General features: G+C 40.6%; 1 protein-coding gene across 1 annotated transcript in view; it reads left to right on the top strand.

Moving 5' to 3' along the window:
• The window catches only part of PLXNC1 (plexin C1), a 69,512-nt gene that overhangs the window by 34,667 nt on the left and 13,092 nt on the right, over window positions 1–21,753 (top strand). Inside the window, exons 11-20 of the mRNA XM_009882651.1 lie at window positions 140–323; window positions 436–627; window positions 4,086–4,185; window positions 5,554–5,655; window positions 6,047–6,150; window positions 10,258–10,299; window positions 10,787–10,911; window positions 11,474–11,672; window positions 13,058–13,208; window positions 21,038–21,211. Of these exons, the coding sequence (XP_009880953.1) occupies window positions 140–323; window positions 436–627; window positions 4,086–4,185; window positions 5,554–5,655; window positions 6,047–6,150; window positions 10,258–10,299; window positions 10,787–10,911; window positions 11,474–11,672; window positions 13,058–13,208; window positions 21,038–21,211 (1,373 nt within the window). The remainder of the gene's footprint in view (window positions 1–139; window positions 324–435; window positions 628–4,085; window positions 4,186–5,553; window positions 5,656–6,046; window positions 6,151–10,257; window positions 10,300–10,786; window positions 10,912–11,473; window positions 11,673–13,057; window positions 13,209–21,037; window positions 21,212–21,753) is intronic.

The following is a 21,753-nucleotide window of genomic DNA, read 5'->3' as shown; positions in this document are numbered from 1 at the left end:
GCAGATATCTGTGTGAAGTCAGGAAGATGTTAAAATGATTTTGAGTGCCTCTGTTTGTAATTGTACCCACTGTTGAGTGCTTAATGACTGTTACAGCTTTGCTGTTGCATTTCTAGGTCTCTAGGTATCCTGGAAATGAATCTGAATATCATTACTTAACGCCAAGCCTGAGCCATGCAACAGAGGGTAAAGTTGTTGATATGATGTTAAAAGTGGAAACTACCTTTATACCATGTGTCAAATTACACTATCATCCTGACCCAGTGTTCATTAACTATCAGCTGCACACTGAGTTGGATCCTGATCTGGAATTAAAAATATATGTAAGTTTGAAAGTAATAACCTACAATTCCTCTTTTAAAGTAGTCATTGGGGATCATTTTACTTCTTACCGTATTTAATGACTGTTCATTATCTTCAATTTTTTCCCTCTAGAAAGAAAATGACAACTTGAATATTTCTAAAACTGAGGTAGAGGTTTATCTGTCATATATGAATGGTGCACAGACCAAAAAGATATGGTTCAGCGTTCAAAACATTACGAAAAAACCAGACCGTAGCACCATACTGTGCAAATTCAAAAGGGAAGGAACAGACAAGATTGACTTTTCCACAGTGAAGGTTTTTGTAAGTAGAATTCCCTTTTGTTGTAATTCAACAATGTTTGGATGTTTATGCAAATGTAGCAAAATGTGGCATTATTGCTCTGGTCATGAATATTCTTTATAGAGGGAGGAACTGGGTGCGTTTTTTGTTCTCCTGGTACTTGGCAGTCCAGTTCTCTTCCTCACATCTAAGCACGCCTGCCTAGCTTAGGTACCGCTAACAGTGCTGAGTTCATTTACTGTCTGGTTACTGCTGTCGTGTCAGAAGTAGGCTTTGCAGTCCAAACTGAGCTCACCGCTGCTGAGCTCCAGGAGAGCAGTCAGCAGCTTGTCAGACCTCTGCCTGCAGCTCAGACATCACCGATAAAGCATCACTGGCTCCAGGAGAGCCCCTCATCTTAGATCTGTAAGCAAGGTGCTGCTGCACGTGGCCATGAGAAAAAGCATTGTGTCCTCCCATCCACTTTTTCCCACTAAAGTAGATAAGGATCTTAAACAGTGCATAGTGGTCACTACTAAGACAGAGAGAAGGCATTTCCGGATGAAAAAGGGTGTAAAATTCAGCATGCACCGGGGAGGCCAAAATGCTATGAACATATGGCACAAAGCCAGCCCCAAATATAAGAACATTAGCATGGATGTCAAAGCTAAATGGCAGCTTAAGATATTTGCTCCATGAATAAGATGAAGATATGAATTTTTAAAAAAGCGATTGTCACCATTTATGAGGGAGAAAAATGATGCCAGACTCTTATTGCAGTGTATGGTGGTATAAAACTGAAATAACTCTATTGACTTCAAGGCATATGGCTCATAGTAAAGATTAACGAAGCTATTCTCAATTTCATATCACTGTTAACTGATCCCCCATCTGTGGATCCTGCCGTCTGAGCCAGTTATGGCATGGAAAAGCCTTTCTGAGATTGGTGTTGCATTTAAATATTAATATTGCATTGCAATATCACATGCTCATCCTGCAAGCTTCATAGGAGTGACTGTCATAGAAAGGTCACCACTTCACTAAAGCAAATCAAATGCAATACTTATAATGTAACATTTCACTTCTGGTACCTTAAGAATTATTTTTTCCAACATCAAGAAAAATGTAAAAGTAGGAAATCATCACATGTTTTTTTCAATCTTATAAATAAATCATCATAGAAGAAGTAGGGTCACTCTGAAGAAAGAATAAGCTGGGTATAAAAGATAGGTACAGCCCAAGAATAAACATATCTCTTGCTTTAGTTTTCAGGAAGAAAGAGGATATTTATTGAGTGTGGGGTCAAAGACAGGATGGTCGGTCTGAATGGACGTGTCAAAGAAGAAAATTACATTCTTGTGACGGAAGCAAGATTCAGATAGATCAAGGGGCTCAAGACAGCTGGAACAGGTTCATTCCCGTCACAGCACTGAGAAGAAACTGGCACATGATATTGCAGGCTTAGTAGGAAAGATTTTAAATAAAACTGTAGAGTCAGGAGAGGTACTGTTTGACTGGAGACCAGCAAATATAAAACCAGTATTTAAAAGAAAAAAATAACTAGGCAAATAGAGGCTTACTGATTTAATCTAGCTCTATGTAAAGCTTTATAATGTGTTTTGAATGAGGGACTCATAAAGACCTGGAGGTAAATGGAAAATGGGATAATTGTCAACTTCTTTTTAATAAAAGCAGATTATGCTAGATATCTTTATTTGGCAAGATGAGTGGTTTCCTCAACAACAAAAAAGGAGTAGATCACATGTACCTGGAAGTCATTCAGTAAACTACTTAACATGGTGATTATGAAGACGCTAGGGATTAGAAAAAGTGGATGCTGTGTATGGGGATCTGACTCTGGGCTATGTCGATTTTCATACAGATATTATTTAATATCACTACTGGCTTAAGTGCAAAAATAAGGCATGCACTAATAACATTTGCTGATGACATAAAGCTCAGAGGAGGTTTTATAATGTCATGCAGGAAAAATGAAATGAACTTAGGAAGAGGAATTGGATGAATTCAGGTGTACCTTATTTAGTCCATGATTCATAGGGAAGAAATGGGTCCACTGAATATGAAGGTTATGGTGAAGATTAAAGATAATCTATGTATGAATGGAAAATGAAATGAATGCTTTGTCTCAATTTTCAATAAGCAGGAATGAGTAACGGGAATTTCTGCTTTAGGAATGCTTTGGTTGGACATGACAAGTGGAGAATGGAGGTGTATTACTCATAGGATGATTAATGTATTTAGCCACCAATGCATTTCAGCCTTAGAAAAGGCAAATGGGATCCTAGGAAGGCTCAGACCGAAAGTGCTTTGTATAGGAACTGTGAAAACACATATACAACCAAGAAAAAAATATATTTGGTGGAGGAAATAGGTCTGCTTTGTATTCTGCTTTGTAGCCCCAGAAATAGGCTGTGTCCTTCCAGCCCTGTGGGGTTTCTTTGCTTGCTCACGTCCGTGTAGCTGCGATGTGCCTGTCCAGTTGGCAGTGTCCAGCTGCCCTGGCTGCTAACTTCCTGTGACAAGCCAGTGATTGAAATCACCAGATCTCTGCCTTCCCTGCTGTAGCCCAAAATAATTTCAACCCAACTCTCCTTTTCAATTATCTCAGGCTTATTTCTGTCCCTGGCACTTGGTGGTATTCTTTTTCTGTGTCAAAACATATTTTTACTTCCAGTCTGTTTGTAGTCTTAGCTACCCTTTATTTATGTGCTTTCACAGTCCTTTTTGAGATCCTCCTTTGTGAAATTTCTTCTGCCATAATTACGAGTGGTGAATGCCTCAGTTTGGCATCTGGCACACTTCAGGACCTCTGTGTATTCCGAAGAATTACTGCCTGTCCTACCTTTGACAAGTCTAGTGGCTGTTGGGGGATGTTGTACATGTATGTTGTATTTGTTCTCAAGTGGACCTTTGGGAACTCCCTACATCCTACATAAAGAGGTTGAAACTTCTGCAAAGAAATAGGGAAGAGGGCTGTGAGGCACGCATCTATCAAAAACTTTACTTCCCTCATTATTAGCATGAGTTTGTCTTACTTTTCTGCTCAGCAGAGTAACGCTGTGAGTGCAAAGGAATGTTTTCAACTATCGGCATGTACCTTCCTCGCTTCAGAATGCCAGAACATTTAGCAGTGATTCTGAAGTGCATGAGCCACTTGGCCAGCTGGAGGCAGATCTTGCTATTCATTTCTGGGCCCTTGTTTGCAGCGAGAGCAATGGCAAAATTTGGTGCTGCATGAGGACCTCCAAATTTTTCTTTTGTCACCGCTCTCTTATCCTGCTTAAACACCAAATACAGTAAAAGTTAAGTTTGTTTTGCTTCACATATGTTTTCCCGAATTCCCGCTGTCTTCCCAATAATCTGCAGAACCAGGGTCCTTCATGTGCCTCAAATACGTATTTTTTTTTATACATTAAATGTCATTTTAAGCACTGATATAGTACCTGTCCTGAATTAACACAACCATTATTTTTCTTCAGGTCAAATTAGGAAATTTTGAGCATGAAGTCAAACCAACATCATCACACATATATTTATATGTTCTTATTTTGCTACCTATTGTAGTGGGTGTCATTATAGGTAAGTACAATAATGCATTTTCAGGTTTTGATTTGCTGAAGGGTATAATCGTGACATAAACACATATACATACATGCATACATGTTTGGGACTGTCACAGTCTGGTGATTTTCCCCTGTTCTCAGTAAGAGTGGACAAAGTTAACTCTGGTCTGGTGGTGAAGTACATCTCAGACTATTTTTCAGTCTTGTGGTTGTTAGATTCTGTGTCTCACTGTGCATTTCAGTCTTTTTTCAGTGGTGCCCAGTGATAGGACGAGGGGTAACGGGCACAAACTTGAACATAGGAAGTTCCATCTAAACATGAGGAGAAACTTCTTTACTTTGAGGGTGGCAGAGCACTGGAACAGGCTGCCCAGAGAGGTTGTGGAGTCTCCCACGCTGGAGACATTCAAACCCCGCCTGGACGCCGTCCTGTGCAACCTGCTGTAGGTGACCCTGCTCTGGCGGGGGGGGTGGACTAGATGATCTCCAGAGGTCCCTTCCAACCCTGGCCATTCTGTGACTACAGCATGTTACAAGACAGTAGTTTTGGCTGTTCTGCTGGGATTACTCACCACCATTTAGTGAGGCAAACCATAGGACTGACATCCTTGTGTCACACCTTGGGACCTTCTCGCTGTCAAAGCTGGGCTGTCCTCCTGTACCTGTGGCAGATGTTCCCTAACAAACTGCTTATCTTCCGGCGGTGTTTGTGGTGTTTCTGCTCAGTCTCAATTTGGATCATTCATGAATTTGTAGGTCATTACTAAATTGAGGAGGGTAAGCAGTTATCCGCTCTTCTGTTTGTCATTCTCACACTTTTTTCTGAACGTTTTGACCTGGTTATATATTTGCTAAGTTTCCATTCATTGTAATAATTTTAGGGATTTGTTCTTTGGTTTGGTTTGGTTTATTTTAAAAAGTACATTACTTTTACAGGAACCATATCTTGTGCCTTTACTCTCTCAAAATAAGCTTTAGAGAAGTTAACAATTTGGAAGTGGATTTCCTGTTCAAAACAACCATTTTTTCATGTTTAATCAGTGCTACTTTAAGTAGGTTGCTAGTAGTGGAAGTGGTTGTTAGATTCTGTGTCTCACTGTGCAGATTGTGCATAGCAGGGTGTGCTATACTTTCAAATAAAGTTGGATTGACAATTCTAAGGCCTTGTTAAAAGGAATGTTTTTTATTAAATGTTGGGGTTTATGTCCAGATAACTATGGCTCATGGGTACTAGCACACTGACAGCAGTAGAAGCAGTAATTCTCCTGGATAGTGCAAGTGTATATTAATCTTTCTGTTTCTTAAAATAATATTAAAATGTCTTGTATAGGGGTTGTCTGTTCTGCAATTTCTGTACTCAGAATCCTTTTTTCTTCCTTTTTAGCGGCATTCATAGTTACTAGATACAAATCCAAAGAGTTAACTCGTAAACAGAGTCAGCAACTTGAACTGCTGGAATATGAGATTCGAAAGGAAATACGCGAGGGTAGGTCAAAAGAACTTTATAGAGCTTAACTACAGCATAATTTCTGAACTGAAACTGTCAAGAACCTCCCATTATATAAACATTTTAATTTTATGGCTGCTAGAATATTTTTGTGGTGTATCAGAGTTCCTCTTTAATGTTGGTGTGCATAGCAGTAGCAGATAGCACTGAGCTAAGAGGATTGCATGTAATAATATTTCCTTCAACAAAGGTGGGGGAAAAAAATGGATTGTTACTTTCCTGCTCATAAGAGCTTCCGCTTGAAAAACAACCCCTCTTTCCTGAAAACTGTTTTTTAAGGAACGTCTATTGGGGCCAAGTTATAATTATGAAGATGATTTTGTGGCAACTAAACTAACCCTCTGGGTGGGGCCGTGGGGCACTTTTTCAGGATTTGCTGAACTGCAGATGGATGAATTAGATGTGGTGGATAGTTTTGGAACTGTTCCCTTCCTTGACTACAAGCACTTTGCTCTTAGAACTTTCTTTCCAGAGGTAAGTATTTACGAGTCTTTCAGGTGTCAGCCCTGCCTAATAATGAAAAACCTATAAAGGTCAGGATCAAATAACTAGAGTAAATACGACACAGTAATTGCACATTGTTTTCACAAGAAACTGTTCTTAAATCAAGAGTTACCAAAGACCACTTACAGCTGTATGTGTCTATATTTAACCAAACTTAAATGCTGTAGATAAAGCACTGTTGTTGAATTTTCAAGGGTTGTGTGTGCATCCATTTCTTTTTTGCCCAGCCTTACTGAGCTGCTTGCCTCTCAGGCCATCCTAAGCTATAATTTATCCATTGCTTTTTTGTTCTCATGCTTTCACTTTCCATGCTATAGCTAATTAAAGTAACAGTCAGGCTAGCTAACATGCTAGCTAACATCATGACACTTCTTAATTAGACTTGTGGGATGAAGAAATGGCTCTAAGGTCGTGCTGACTTTCTACTCCAAGCTGCTGACAGAAATGGTTAGGACCTTGATTCAAAGGAGTGTAGGTCAAATGTTTAAAAATTTCAGAAGTACTTAAGTACTGTCCAGTTTAGAGGTAGACATTTTCATTGTTCTTTGGAGCAGTTTATGTCACTGTGTCAGAGGACTGAAGAGGCCGTCTCTTGAATGTTTTACTTCTCTTGCTATTTTTTCACGTATATGGCACATTACGATACTGATAAGTACGTTTGCCGCAGCTTTCAAAATCATATCATGATGTTAACCAGTGCTTACTGGCATTTTCTAAGCGGCAGAAGCTGTGATCTCAGCTGGTGATATTTTGCTGTGTAACTGACACCAATGAGTAGAAACCCTTGGTTAGTGCTGTGGTGTTTTAGGGTATAGCTGGTATGTATGCTGGTATGTATGCAAATTATCTACTAGTCCTCGTGTGGCCCAGTCCTGCAGTCTTATCTGCTCACTGCTTCACTTCATTGCTGTGTGGGATCCCACTAAAAGCTCATTGTGATAAACACACCTTTTTTTTTTGTACAGTGCCAAATATCAGATACCAAGGCAGAATAACATTTAACAGTTACAGATGCGTAATCTTTGTACACTTTGAGTCCAGTTGTTACACCAAAGGAAACTTGGGAAGGGCTGCCCAGGGAAGTGGTGGAGTCGCCATCCTTGGAGATATTTAAAAGCTGGGTAGATGTGATGCTTAGGGGCGTGGTTTAGTGGTGGTTTTGGCAGTGTTAGGTTGATGGTTGGACTTGATGATCTTAAAGGTCCCTTCCAACCTAGACAATTCTATGATTCTATGATTCTAAACTGGGAATATCTCTTCTGGTACTGCTGTGATGCTCCCCATCTAATTTGTATGGGGTCAGTAGGAGGTTTGAAGGAAGTGGACCAAGGAAACCTTACTTTCTGCATCTCTTTCCTTTCAGTTTGTTTTGTTGCTAGGCACATTAGCATTAAAATAATGTTTTTTATTTTTAGGAATATATCTTTTCCTAGTGATAGTCCCCTGTCAAAACAGTAACAATCTGTAGAAACTGTCTGGATGGAAATGCTTTGCTTTATGCAAATAAAAAGGAAAGAAAAAAAGGCACGAAGTCTGCCACTCTGTTGCATTGTGTGAGGTCAGAAAGGGAAGGACTTCTGTTTTGCCTTGGCAAGTCTCATGCCACTGTGCATCCTGGAAATTACTCCAATTAGATTTTGTCTCTGTTTGAAATACTGACACCACAAAGGTAAACTTGCAACGATTAGTTCTCTACAGACATGCAGCATCAAGCAAGTTTTTTAGCATACCATGTACCGATTTTTACAGCTAAGTACTTACCGTTTACATTGCAGGAGTGTCCAAACATGCTTTGTGCTGTATGAATGTGGTAGGAGAGCAGTGCTCTACTAAACAAATATTACAGATGAACAGAAAAGGTGATGGGGTAGTAGATTGCAGTCAAGTGTCAGAAGGATTGACAAAAGGGTCGAAGTGAAAAACCACCACTTCCCTCATTAAGCTCATGTGTTTGAATGATGTCTGTACTCTTTCTGCCTTTCAGTGTAAGCTCATGTGTTTGAATGATGTCTGTATTGTACTCTTTCTGCCTTTCAGTGTGTTCGATGGACTTTGTCTCGTCTAATCTAAGCTGTTTAAACACGGACATCAAAGCTGTTCACGAAACACCTTCTGTAGTCAGTGCAGAGACAGGCAGCTCAAGAAAGTGTTTCGTCCGGCTTGCCTGAGACATCTGTCTCAAGGTGGCATGAGTTGCTTAAAGAGGGAGTCAGATACCTGAAATTAAGAGTGATGGACCCCATCTTCATTTTGAGCTTCTCGCTTCCCGCTGCTTCAATTTTCTATATTTAATCTGGCTTGATGGATTTTGTTTTGTGTTTAGGGCTTGTAGGTGTTGAATGGGTATTACATCTATACTTAAAATATTCCTTATGTTCAGCCTGATTTTTGCTTTACTTGTTAGATTTGGATTATTATTTCTGTTTTCTCTCAATTTCCCACATTGTTTAGTTTAATGCTGCCGTGCGTGTTCCCTGTTCACAAGCACTGTTAACCTTTAACATGGTTCTGGTTGTTTCACTCTGCGTGTGTGTGTTTTATTGGTAGGCAGTGTTAGGGGTGCTGAAGAAGTTTTGGAAAAATGTGAATAGTGAGTGGAGGAAGAGGAGGGACAGTATGGTAGGAGAGAAGAGAACGGGAGGCATGAGGAAAGGGAGGGATGAAAAATCAGATACGTAGATGAGAAATTAGATATGAGCCAGCAATGTGTGCTTGCAGCCCAGGAAGCCAATTGTACCCCGAGCTGCGTAAAAAGAAGCGTGGCCAGTAGGTCGAGGGAGGTGATTCTGCCCCTTTGCTCTGCTCTTATGAGACCCCACCTGGAGTACTGCACCCAGCTCTGGGGTCCCCAGCATAGACATGGACCTGTTAGGGTGGGTCCAGAGGAGTGCCACAAAAATGGTCAGACTGCTGGGACACCTCTCATGTGACGAAAGCCTGAGCAAGTTGGGGTTGTTCAGCCTGGAGAAGAGAAGGCTCCAGGGAGACCTTATTGCAGCCTTTCAATATAAAGGAGGCTTATTCGAAAGATGGGGAGAGACTTTTCACCATGGCCTGTAGTGACAGGATGAGGGGCAATGGTTTTAAACTGAAAAAGCGTAGATTTAGATTGGACATAAGGAAGAAAATCTTTACAATGAGGGTGGTAAGACACTGGAAGAAGTTGCCCAGAGAATTTGTGGATGCCCCGTTCCTGGAAGTGTTCAAGGTGAGGTTGGACGGGACTTTTAGCAACCTGGTTTACTGAAAGATGTCCCTGCCTATGGCAAGGGGTTGGACTAGATGATCTTTGAAGATCCCTTCCAACCCAAACCATTCTGTGACTCTATGATTCTGTAAGGAAACTAGGGGCTGCCAGCATCACAGATAAAGCAGATGACAGTAAATGTTCCTAGTGTGAATTTGTTGCTCAAGGGTGCTGCTTTGGGAACATGCAGCTGTGTTGGGACCTTACAAGCTGTAAGAGTCAGACAAGAGGCATCGAGAAGGTATTTGAGAACTGGGGGCTTCCGTTTGTTGTGAGAGCTTTCGCTAGGACTGGATGTGTGGTGGCACCTGTGCCTCTCTGGAGACTGACAGCATGGACCTCCTGGAGAGTTCATTAGTGAACATTCATGAAGTGCCTTGAAATGAATGGAGGCAGATGAACTCAAGTGTCACTCTGTTACAGAAACCCTGTGTACCAAAAGCTATCATTGCTGTCCAGGAAGGATGCAACCCATAGCACCCCTTGCACACCAGCACATTTGCAGATGAGGGTAATAAACAGCTTTTCCTGGAGTGTTAGTTGACTGTTGTGCTAGTGCAGCTCAGCAGTGTAGCATAACACACACAGTAACACTGAAATCAATAATAGGGTCATCTTTGAGAGTTCACTTTTCAATGAACCTTGGCAGCACCTTTGCAGAAGTTATTGTGTAGGGTTTTTATATTGTATCCGCATTAGAAGGCAGCATTTCCATTGTTTTATTTCAAGTTGTGTGCTATCAGGATCATGCTTGGTGTGTTTAATGTACGTGTGTTAGGAACTTTTGGTATACATTAAGAATGATAAATATCACCTGTCTTATATTTTAGTCAGGAGACTTTGCATCCATCTTCAGTGAAGACATGCCACAGGTAAGTTGATGTAGTGTGATATGCTTTAATTAATAAGTATTTTTTCAAGAGTTATTGTATCCATTATCTCAGCGTTGTCCTAGAACACATCAGATTGCATTTTCAATATGTTCCCTTTCACCCATGAGGAGGGTTACGTGGATTTATATATAAAAAGAATTTGATATTTAAGATGCTGGTACCCAACGTATATTATGACTTACTTAAATAAAATAAACAGAATCTAGTCATGGGAAATGACAGGAAAGCTTAACTATCGGCATTACTTTGTGTATATGACAGAAAATGTATGCTCTGCATGTGTGTACTCTGGGTTGTACACAAACGCAAATGCGTCTTCCGTAAAATCCTGAGACCTGTGAAATAAATGCAAAATTCCCACTGATTTGAATGAGGCCAGGATCTTATCCCGTATGTTGCTTACCATTTTTCTGAGCATCCATCATAGCCAAACTACAGTTTGCTTATTTTTGTTTAACTATTCCAGAGCAGAGACCAAACGAGCAAGGATGAAAGCTTCAACATGTTGCATGCTTTAATTTGTAACAAGAACTTTCTTGTTACTCTCATTCACACCCTTGAAAAGCAGAAAAATTTCTCTGTGAAAGACAGGTATAGTATGATTATGCTTATCATCTTCAAGACAAAGAATTAGCAGGAAAAACCAACATGGATTGTAGCACACAAATGTAATTTCTACTTCTTGCAAAACAAGCTTGCATTACTCCAGAGCATTTTTCCATCTTCTCCATCTGCGCACACTGAGGAAGAAAAAACATTGCCATTAAAACAAGCCATTAAAGAGAAATCAGAATGTTTGTACATGTAAACAAAGAGGCAAAGGAGCAGGAAAACTCACTTCAAAACTGTAAACACTTCCTGCAGTTAGATCAACAGTTCTACAGTTTAGAAATGTTCTGTCACTGAAGCAGGTGTTATTCTGCAGAATTAAATTTAGAGGCACGAATTCTGTGTTTAAAAAATAATCACAGGAGCAGATGGACTTGCATTTTTTATATTTTTGTATACATCAGTGGACAGTTTCTGTACCTGAGGAGGGAAAATTTAGGATATGAACTGCACTAAAGTCTGTTTCATTTATTAAAGATGACTGGGAAGAGAAATTCCAGATATTATAGCATTCTTTTTTTTCCTTTTCTTTTTTTTTTAACAGATGCTTGTTTGCATCCTTCTTGACTATTGCACTACAAACTAAGCTAGTTTATCTAACGCATATTTTGGAAGTGTTGACAAAGGACTTGATGGAGCAATCAAGCAATGTACAGCCTAAGCTCCTGCTCAGACGAACCGAATCTGTGGTAGAAAAATTGCTGACAAACTGGATGTCTGTCTGCCTTTCTGGATTTCTCCGGGTACGTATACATCTTTTCAGTACGTAAGATACACAAAGAATATTTTTAACTGGTTTCTTCCATAGGAATTGTTAGAGGGATCAGTTTAAAGCATTCAACCTAACATTTAACATTATTAATGTGTGCTGTTCTGGTTTAGGTGACTCAGCTAGCTATCATTAATTGGATGTAGGAAAAAACCACATCTGTAAGTGATGATCATGTCATTTATTTGGCTGAGATTTGGGTAATTTTGCAATTCTAGCATATCCTTTTCTCATGTCAGACATTGTTTCGTCTCCATGAGATGTATTGTGATCATACTAGAAGACCGACACACTTGTTAAAATGCAGCTATACCTTTCTATGCAAGCTGTTGGAAAGCTACCACATAATGGAGATTTAAGGAATACCATCTCCTGGAAAACTAAACTTCTTTCCAAACTTTTTAACCTCCAAACAGCATTCCAGATTTCAAGAACTAGATGACTTCAAGTGGAAACAAAATAAGCATTTTCTTTCATTTTACTGTTTGTTTATTTTAGCCCACTTGGTAGCACTTCATTTTTGGTTTCAGTGCTTGGTTATGCTTCCTGTCACTCTTACGAGTGTGATGGTATCACACTGTTGGTATCACTCATATCAGTCCTTGCGTTAATACAGCAGCAGCATTGTTGGAGGCTCAGCAGCTCGCACCGATTTCCTGAAACGCCAGGAGAGAGCCAAGGAACTGTCAGAGATCTGTTCTCTTTACAGAGCTGTGCTAGTGAGATGCCTTAGCCAGGCTGCAGGAATGGTGTCACGTGGAAACAAAGATCCATCCTCCCTTTCTCAGGTGCTTTCCTGAAGCTTGGGGTTCAGGCAGGAGAGAGAAGCCCCAGTTGCATTCCCTGTTTTGCTGATACAACAGTGTGTGTCCCACCACCTTGCTCCCAAGGCTTTTTTTCAAGACAACAAGGGGAGACACCAATTCAGAAGGAAACTAGTTGTTAGCTTGGTTTCTCACAAGACTGAAAAAGGAAGAAATAGCCGAAGTATGTGTGTGAACACATGCACATCTCATCCCCCACCTGCTCTTTGGTGGAACTAGGAAGCGTCTGCCAGGTGGAGTAGGAGCAGCTTGTCTGTAGCGTGCTTGTGCACAGCAAGGGGCTGGGAGCTATCTCACCACACACTCCAGCTGTCCCTTGCTATTTGCATGAGAATTTCACACCGAAAAGCAAAGGATGGAGGTTAAACAAATAACGAGATAAATCTGCTCAGAGGGATTTTCTTTTCTAATTGCAAGATGACAAGTTAGTTAAAAGGAAATAATTTGTTACACTTGATTTTTTTTTTCTAGTTGTTCATGCCCATTTAATGATTACAAAAATAAACATGTTCCTTGCATTTGTTTCATGTCCTAGGAGACAATTGGTGAACCTTTCTATTTGCTAGTGACAACTCTCAATCAGAGGATAAACAAAGGACCTGTTGACGCCATAACTTGCAAAGCGCTGTACACGCTTAACGAAGACTGGCTGCTGTGGCAAGTGTCTGAATTCAAAACAGTGGTATGTTTGCCAGTTTGTGTTCTCTCCAAACACGGACAGCTACAAGCTTCTTTTTCTGGGAAGCTAAATTAAGGCTCTTAGACACTAAGGTGATGGTTAAGTACACAGATAATAAAATAGTTATTGCTGACAAGGTTTCAAAACCCAATAGAGGTTAACTAGCTGGTATTTCACCAATATACATTTCACAAATACCACTCCTCGCTTCACAGCATGCCTTAATCGCCAAAGGTTAGGTTTAATGAAGTCTCAGGATATTAAAATTCCTTCTTATTTTAAAATGTACTACAAAAATATAAACATATGCTTAGAATTTAAACTAAATTACACTTTTCCAATGAATGAAAGAATGGAACGCAGAGGTTTTATTTTTCTATTGTGTTTACTTGAGGCTAATCTTCAGGCAGCAATAATTTGCTGTGGGTTTCCATGTTATTAGCTCCAAATTAGCAAGGTTACAGTGAGGTGGATTTTAATTAGTTGCTTGGTTAAAAACAAGGTATCTGGGAAGCCTGGCTAAGTTTCTGAACTTTACCGTAGATTTCTTGCCTTTCTCAAAGTAACTACAAAGTGCTTCCTATTTTACAGTTACAATTATTTGAAAGCTGGAATTTTACAAAGTGCTTCCTATTTTACAGTTACTCACAATTATTTGAAAGCTGGAATTCGCTTACTGATTGTCATTCTGAAACTGAGGGGAGAAGGGATAGCAAGGATTATTGCACTTCAGAGCACGTAAAAATTGTGACCTTCTGAGCAGGAGGTCTGAAATGGCTTTTCAGAACAACCAGAGTACTTTTTTTCCTCAGAATTTACAAATGAATTTGAGTCTGAGAACTTAAAAATCTGCATTTTCAGTCATTTCAATAGCTCCCTTGCTTCTTAACTCCTGGCCCCAGGAGCTGGCAGGGGACAGGTATTCCATCCCACCTGAGCCATGCCCGGGCTATAAGAGGCGCTAGCCGGGGCGAGGAGAGCAGTCGCCACTTGGGGGTGGGCTGCAGCGGTGCAGGTCCGGTGGGTGCGCTTCGCGGCGGTACTGTAATCGCGTTTTCATATCCCTTTATCGATGTTACTGTTTTGTTTTCATCTTCCCTTTTGCTGTTCTGTTAAATTGCACTATTTTAACCCATGAGTTTTGCCCTGTTGATATTTTTTTCCCAAGGCTGTGGGAGTGGAGCGAGTGGCTGCGTGGTTCTTTGTTGCTGGCTGAAGCCAAACGACACAGAGTCACCAGGCATACTTAGGAGTGTGAGAAGTGCAACTCAATAGTGGGCTTTAGAGCTTGGGAGCAGAAACTGACAGGGCAGCGACTGCCATGGCAGGGACACCGCAAGTGCTGGTGGCTTTGGAGGAGAATTCAGTCCTTTTCAGAGCCCATATTCTACGCCTCAGGTAGGGCTGGAGCTTCCAGGTCTTCCCATTTTCCACACTTGCAGTAAGAACCTGGAGGTCCTAAGATGTCACATGCTGGAGTAGACTACATGACCCTGGAAATTTTGGCTGGTCAGCCATCTGTTGGACTTAGCTCACTGGGTCACATAGGAAGCTCACTGAAATGACAATCTTTCTGCGAAGCATTTCTGAATTGTCATTTTCTGAGGAAAGCTCTTGGACTGACAAATTTATAGACAAATCTTCTTATAGCTATTTACAAAGCTGTTGTTGGAAGCTTCATCTGAAGGTACTTCAAGCTAAGTTACCACAGTGTGCATTTGGAGAGGAAGTTTGTGACTAAAAGTTAAACGCATAATACCGTATCTTTCGCTTCCTTGTTTGTGCGCTGAATGCTGGCGTGCATTTGGGATCCAGGGTAAGTTTAAATATATTGCTATATATAGCCATAGGATACAAACCCCAGTAGTTACGCAGAGCAACCATTTTCAAGCAAGCTCAATATGCCCGTTACTAGTAGACTGTGCAGGAACATCTGGTCCTGTGGAATTGATTGACTTTTCTTATTTATAGCACAGATTCAAATTGAGAGCACCTTGGGGGGATAGCTGACTCTGAAACTGCTGAACACTGCCTTAAATACTTTTCCTAGTGCAACTTCTATGCAGGCAGTCGCTGATAAGGTCTTGTGGGCAGCCTGCAGTGTAAGAGGGGAAGTGATCTGAAGGACTTGGTATCGGTGGGGAAAGCTGTCTGCAGATGGATGAGGAAGTGAGAGAGCAGATAGCCTTTCTTGAATGTTGTTTGCTGCTTTTGTACTTTGTATTCCTGTGTTTAAATAGGAAATAATGATACTGTTATAGGGTTAATAAGTCAGCTTTCCCCACTAAGGTCCAGCAGTTTATTGGACTTAGTTGAGAGGTGGCTGAATGTTCCCTTTAAAACTGTCAGAAAAGGAAAGAGGATCCTGCAGTAAAATTACAGAGATGGAGCCCAAGGACTCAAGCTCTGGTGGGACAGCGAAACAGTTTTGGTTGGTGTTTTGTCTAAGATGATTTACACTGGAAACTAAAACTGTGCTGTGAAAGAGATTTAGGTGGAACAGTGAAGTTTTCTGGACTGGGGAAGCAGGCCAGCTGTGCATGTTTTCTCTTCAACAATAGCATTTAATAGGATGCTAAAGTGGAAGGAGTCAGATTTTCTTCTGTCACTAACACCGCTTCACATGCACTGCAATGACATGCAGGACCTGTGAGAGTACAGACAGGGAACCAAGTATTTTCTCCTTTCTTTGGAAGAAAATTTCTGCCTAAAGGACTGCAGGTTTTGGTTCCTAAGTGGAATAAATTCTGAGATGAGTTTTGAAATGCATTTGCACATTTGGTCGCTGCTGTTACATTCTAAATCTTGCAGTATTTTGTTGGTATTTTGTTTTGCCCATTTCCACATCCCCACAATAGCAATACATTAAAGCCTACCTTTCCAGAGCAAAGTATAAAAGCACAGCCAAAAAGAGGTTGATCGAAAGATACTGAAGCACATCTGCAGACACTCAGTGTCCAGATTTTTGAGGTGTGTAGGCACTTGAAGACACAGGGATGCATCTGGTAGGGAGTTCAACTCTCAAATCAGCGGCAGGGCACAAACAAGGGTGTAGGCACTCTGCATACGAATCTCTCCTTTCAGGACTGGGACTTCAGTTCCAAACCAATAAAAGCAGAATACAGACAGGCCCCTGAAAATCAAGGGGACCTCTACAGGTCTTCTCCTAAACACACCACTATGCAGATAACTCTTGGGGCAGAACAAGGAAGAAGTGCTGGGCATAGAGAAAGAAGGAAGGACAGGAGATACTTTCTAAAATTCAGGCTATCTGGAGCAAGAAAATAAGACAACTAAGAAACATGTTGGTTTTGAATTTTACTGGAGCTGTCCCTTGGCTGGACCCCATGCCTTTTTTTAAAAAGGCCACCAACCTTGGGACCAGCCAACCCCCTACTGTTACCCCTCTCTGCTGGAAAGGGTCAGATATTGTACAGACATGGGCTGCTGAAGTAAATACTCAAGCAGAGGAATTGAAGGAAAGATACTTCTGCAAGCACTGGTTCAGTATGAGCTGAGGAGTCGTGTGGTTTCACGCTGTGCTTATTTGAGTTTTGAGAAATTAAACTGCCTTGAAAGAGACTTGGATGTGTTGTGGAGCCTTTTCGGAGGCTGAGGAAGCGAGCCTGCCTTCTCACAGGCAGACGAGCAGCTGCACCCCTTGGTGGATAATTTACTCAATGACTGAAGAAGAAGGGCGGTGCACAGCTGAGTGTTAGCATTTCACTGAAGTGTTTCATTTTAAATAGAAAAGCTACACAATGCAAGTCTGACGTGCGAAAAGTTCTTGGTGGAACATCTCCTCTGGAGACTTCTTCATGTGGTAGACTTGGTGCTTGGGCATTTAAGAGCTACAAACTTCTTTTGAATAGTCACTGCTTATTTTAGAAAAGGGATTTGGGCTGTTGCATTCTTTGCTGAAATGTGTTTGCATTTTTAGATGGGAAGAAATGATTTAATTAACCTGTTCAGCCAACAGCCTTTTATTGAAAGTGAAGCAAAGCCACATGGTGGAAGGTTGTTTAAAGTGTTCAACTGTTTTATGAGTTAAAAGACGGGTGTTAAAAGAAGTGGGAGGGCTGTAAGGGAGTAAAGCAGAGACAGGGAACCCAATTTCCTAAGAAGACACCGTGGTTGTGGTATTAGTAGGCACACTTTGTGTGAGATAAGGAAGCTATTAAAAGCATGTGACATATGGGGATTTTCGTCAGCAGAAAAGGACACAACAGCCCTCGCTAGGAAGCGAGCAGTGCAGATGTTGGCTATAGGAGAGTCTTCTGAATTAGATACAGATCGAGTACCGTACCATAGCATCGAGACTACAAGCCTTGCTTTGTGTAATGCCCATCTAGCCAAAGTTTAACTCCTCTCTATGCCAATTTGTTAGCGGTTCTATAACTTCTTCATGGGTAACTGTTCTGGCTGCTACAAAAGGACCACACAATCAATCTGATTTTTCCTGTATTTCATAGTCTGGGAGACATGGGAGTAGGTTTAAGGCAATTCCGTTATGCTGTACATCATGGTGCTGTCTCCTTTACATACTTGTCTCACTTTTACCAATCAGAAGTTTTTCTTGTTTTTGTTTTTTTTTTTCCTCAGTCTGTTTGATAAATGGAAATATGCTTTGTTCAGCTGCATAGCTGAACAGAGACCAGGGTAATGAATAAGAGCCCTTGAATATCCCAGATTATTTTTCTCTACTTCTAAGAAAATACAGTATTATCATATTTCTGTATTAAGCTCCATCTTATTTATTATCTGCTACAATTGTTAATGGCTTTACTAAATAAGTCATTGTTTGAAATCCATTTTTGAAGAAAACTACAAATCTAAAAACATCTTCAAATGTTATTACTGTCACTGCATGAGTAAAAAAATGTTTTTAAAATTTGTTTCTGTCTTTTAGCTAGGTTCCAAGCTAGTTCAATACAAGTAGTTGCAGATGCTTGCCTTGTTCTCCCTGAGTAGCCCTTAACAATCTTCCAACCTGTGTTAAGCCTTTGCTGAAGAGCACTGTGACTTTGTGTTGGTAACCACTAATTTCTAGTGCATGAAGTCTCAACTCTAGATATTACTAGGTTGACCCACATGTCCTGTAATTTCCTCCTGAATCTTTCTCTAAGTTAACTTGTATTTTTTTCTCTTTGCGAAGTGGGAGAGCTTAGAAAAGAGTCTGATGATATTTCCTTGTGACTTCCATGTGTGAAGTGATTTCTCTTAAATGTTTTCTGACCTTCAGAGCTGATCATAAAAGGGCTTTCATAATTTTACAATCATTTCTCGTTCTTTTTCCAATTCTACATTTTGTGCCTAAATGCAGTGATGGTGACTGTCGGCTTCTGATTAATGGTTTCTAAAGCCAGGGATTGTGCTGTCAGACAGGTTGAATCTGATTTATGAAAGCTTCAGCTACAGAGAGAAGACATAATAATAATTGGCTTTCCTAGCTCCCCATCAATTGCTTCGTCACTTAAGATTAACTTCTGCAGGAAATCATATCAGCAAAACTGTCTGGCTCTGTTGGTTTTGAGACTTTTATGCGTTTAAATATTTCTTCCCATCTGACCACTTCTTTGAGTTGTAAAGTATTGTTATTATCTTCACATTGTGGATACTTTTGATTAAGCAGTCCATAAATGACTTGTATTCCACGTACATAAAGGACCACTACTCTCTTTTTACAGTCCTGTCATCCTACAATGAGCTGAGCAGGGATGGGAGGACTCTTGTGCTAATAACTGAAGAGTCTGCACTTTTATGTGCAATCTGTGTGAGAGTATGTGCTGGAAAGGAAATGCAGCAGAGAAAAAGACAGTTTCTTTTGACAGTCTGAAAGGAAGAGGAAACGAAGGAGAAGCAGGAACATGAATATTGCAGTGTAGAAGTAATGTTAGGAGGAAAGGATCAACTAAAGGAAGGAAGGCTTCCAAGGATATGAAGACAGATCAACACCAGTTAAGTGTGAGTAGCTACTCCAGAATGATCAGTTTGGAGACTAGAAGAGACAAAGACTTTGATTAAAAGGAGTTTTCTAAAGACAAAATACAGTTAGTCCCTGTCCACATTTTTATCTTACAAGACCATGACCTCAGGGCAGTCAAAGTCAAGGACAGGACTGCTGTCTGTTCAGTTGTTCTGTGGGCCTAACCGAGCATGACTCCCTCATTCCTGTGCCAATATATTTTTTTACTAATTTTCCGCATGAAATCCCAACCTGAGGCATGGCATCCAGTCTGCTTCTCCTTCTGCAGGCACTGTTCCCATGTCTCCTCCTCTTCCATTCCGTCTGTCCTTTCTGTGGTCTCATTTTCCTCACAATTAAACATCTCACTGTCCTGATTAAGTTATTCTCAGTTACTTCAGCTACATCATAGTCTTCGTTAAATCCTGATCTTCATAGTTTTGCAGCCCTGTTTTTAGTACTCCTTTTGCTTCTGTAGAAACAGTAAAGTTAATTTATGTCTTATTGGACTACTTTTTTTTCCCCACCTGGGTGTCGGTAATTTCCACTCTTGCTCGAAAGCAGAAAATAGCATTCTACAACTATTAATAACTACCCATTTTTCTAAGAAGAGAGAAAAGTTGTCCCTGCAGCAACCTGGACAGAAGTTCTTTCCTTCACATGACAGTAGGGAAAAAAAATTTTTTTTAGGTGCTTCCTCTGTAACGATCACTCTCCTTCACTGAGTCACACCTGCAGTGCTTAACGTTTCAGTCAAAAGATATGTGCTATACCAGAAATGTCCAACAACCAGAATGGTTCAAGTACGTAGATTTTCCTCTGCCACTTGCAGTCAAGCACTGGCACCTACAACACTTGTTTTAATTCTTTCCTGAGACATCTGCAGCAGAATGTCTGGATCCATGTAGTTGAACAGTGATGTCTCTGCAACGAGCAGGCTACAGCTCTGGAAATGAGTGCTATTATCACTTGGCATTAGCAATCTTTTGCTTATCCCTTTTTCCCGCCTTTTGGGAGCAGTTGATCTGCCTGACCTGACCAGAAATAAGACCGGACTAAAAATATTCCCTGGAGATGGTCACCCAGTCTCATTAGCACCTCCCTCTAGCCCATACTCACCTTGTGTGCAGCCCAGCAGATGAGTTGTGTCCCAGCTAAGAGTACCTGTGAGCTAAAGGGCAGGGGTGTTGTATCTGGACAGGTCGTGTGGGTGTTTTACCTGGAGTAATGACTAATAGTATAAATGACGCTTTTCTGTGCACATCTGGACCATTTTGGGTTGTGTCTGCTGCGACATGCTTTCCCTTTCCACTGCTTCTGCAGAAGCCCTGTCTCTGCTGCCTCGAGAGAGATGGCTGCATGCAGACAGAGACTGATGTCTCCAGGGAAGGTGTATTTTTTTGTATGATATAACGTACTCAGCATAATCTGCTGGTGTAAATATGCATTTTAACACTGCTTCCTATCCACTCAAAATCAGTCATGCTTACCGTGACGACTTACTTAGCAACCTTATCAGATCTCTAGTAGCTTACAGTTTTGCTTTTAAGGCATTCATTTTAAATAAAAGATCTGCTTCTTTTAGAACGTGCATTGTAATTTTTCCTGGTCTCCTGTCTTTTTTTGGTAATTCACTGAAATAGATTTGCACAAAAGCAGAATACAAAATACACTATAGCTACATATCTGATTCTTTGGACACGAGGAATTCTAAATGCTTCATTGTGTAATTCCTTCAAATAATCTTTATTTGAAATTGCTTTAATAATAAATATGCTGAAAATCTCTCAGGTTTGCTCTTGGGAGTTTGTAGGTTCCCCATGCCTGATGTTCCCTGTAAGTCAGTAACGTGTGTTTCTTTCCCCAGACAGTGAACGTTATCTTTGAAAAAATCCCAGAAAATGAGAGTGGAGATGCCTGTCAAACTATCCAAGTTAATGTTCTGGACTGCGACACCATAGGCCAAGCCAAGGAGAAGAGCCTTCAGGCTTTCCTTAATAAGAATGGCTTTCTTTATGGACTTCAACTGGATGAAATTGGTCTTGGTAAGAGCGCATCACTGTGTTATATTTTCATGGAGCTCACTGGTTTCTCTGTCTGGGGAGTTTTCTTTTTAGGAATTCCTACCTTTGGCTTCGATTTTATTATTATTTTTTTTAGCATTTAGGCAGAACATAGCTTTTGTAAGGAATTTCCGGGGAAATACTAGATCATTATTCTACCAGTTAGAACATTGGTACTACATCTGCTTTGCTTCGGCAAGGACTTCAACGTGCAGTTAACAAACACATATTATTTATTGAACACATGTAATTTATATGTTCCTTTTCTGGGTTACATAAGGTGGCCCGTCCACCTAAGTACAGCCGGTTGATAAATTTTGTCAGCAGGTAAGATGACACGTCATGATTATCAAGCACTTTAGTCCCTACCTACTATCCCTCCTACTGCCCTTCCTTCCAACAGGCCTACGTTTCCCTTGATTAGGAGAACCCACAAATACAGTTTATTTACAGTCAGATTAGGTTTGTAGAATAGTTTGCATGTGACTCACAAAGATATGTACAATATCTGCCGATGTAAATAC

The sequence above is a fragment of the Charadrius vociferus genome, unplaced genomic scaffold (assembly GCF_000708025.1).
Source record: "Charadrius vociferus isolate BGI_N301 unplaced genomic scaffold, ASM70802v2 scaffold72, whole genome shotgun sequence".
NCBI lineage: Eukaryota > Metazoa > Chordata > Aves > Charadriiformes > Charadriidae > Charadrius > Charadrius vociferus.
Note: the sequence above shows the minus strand (reverse complement) of the source record. Positions and strands in the feature narration are given on the sequence as shown.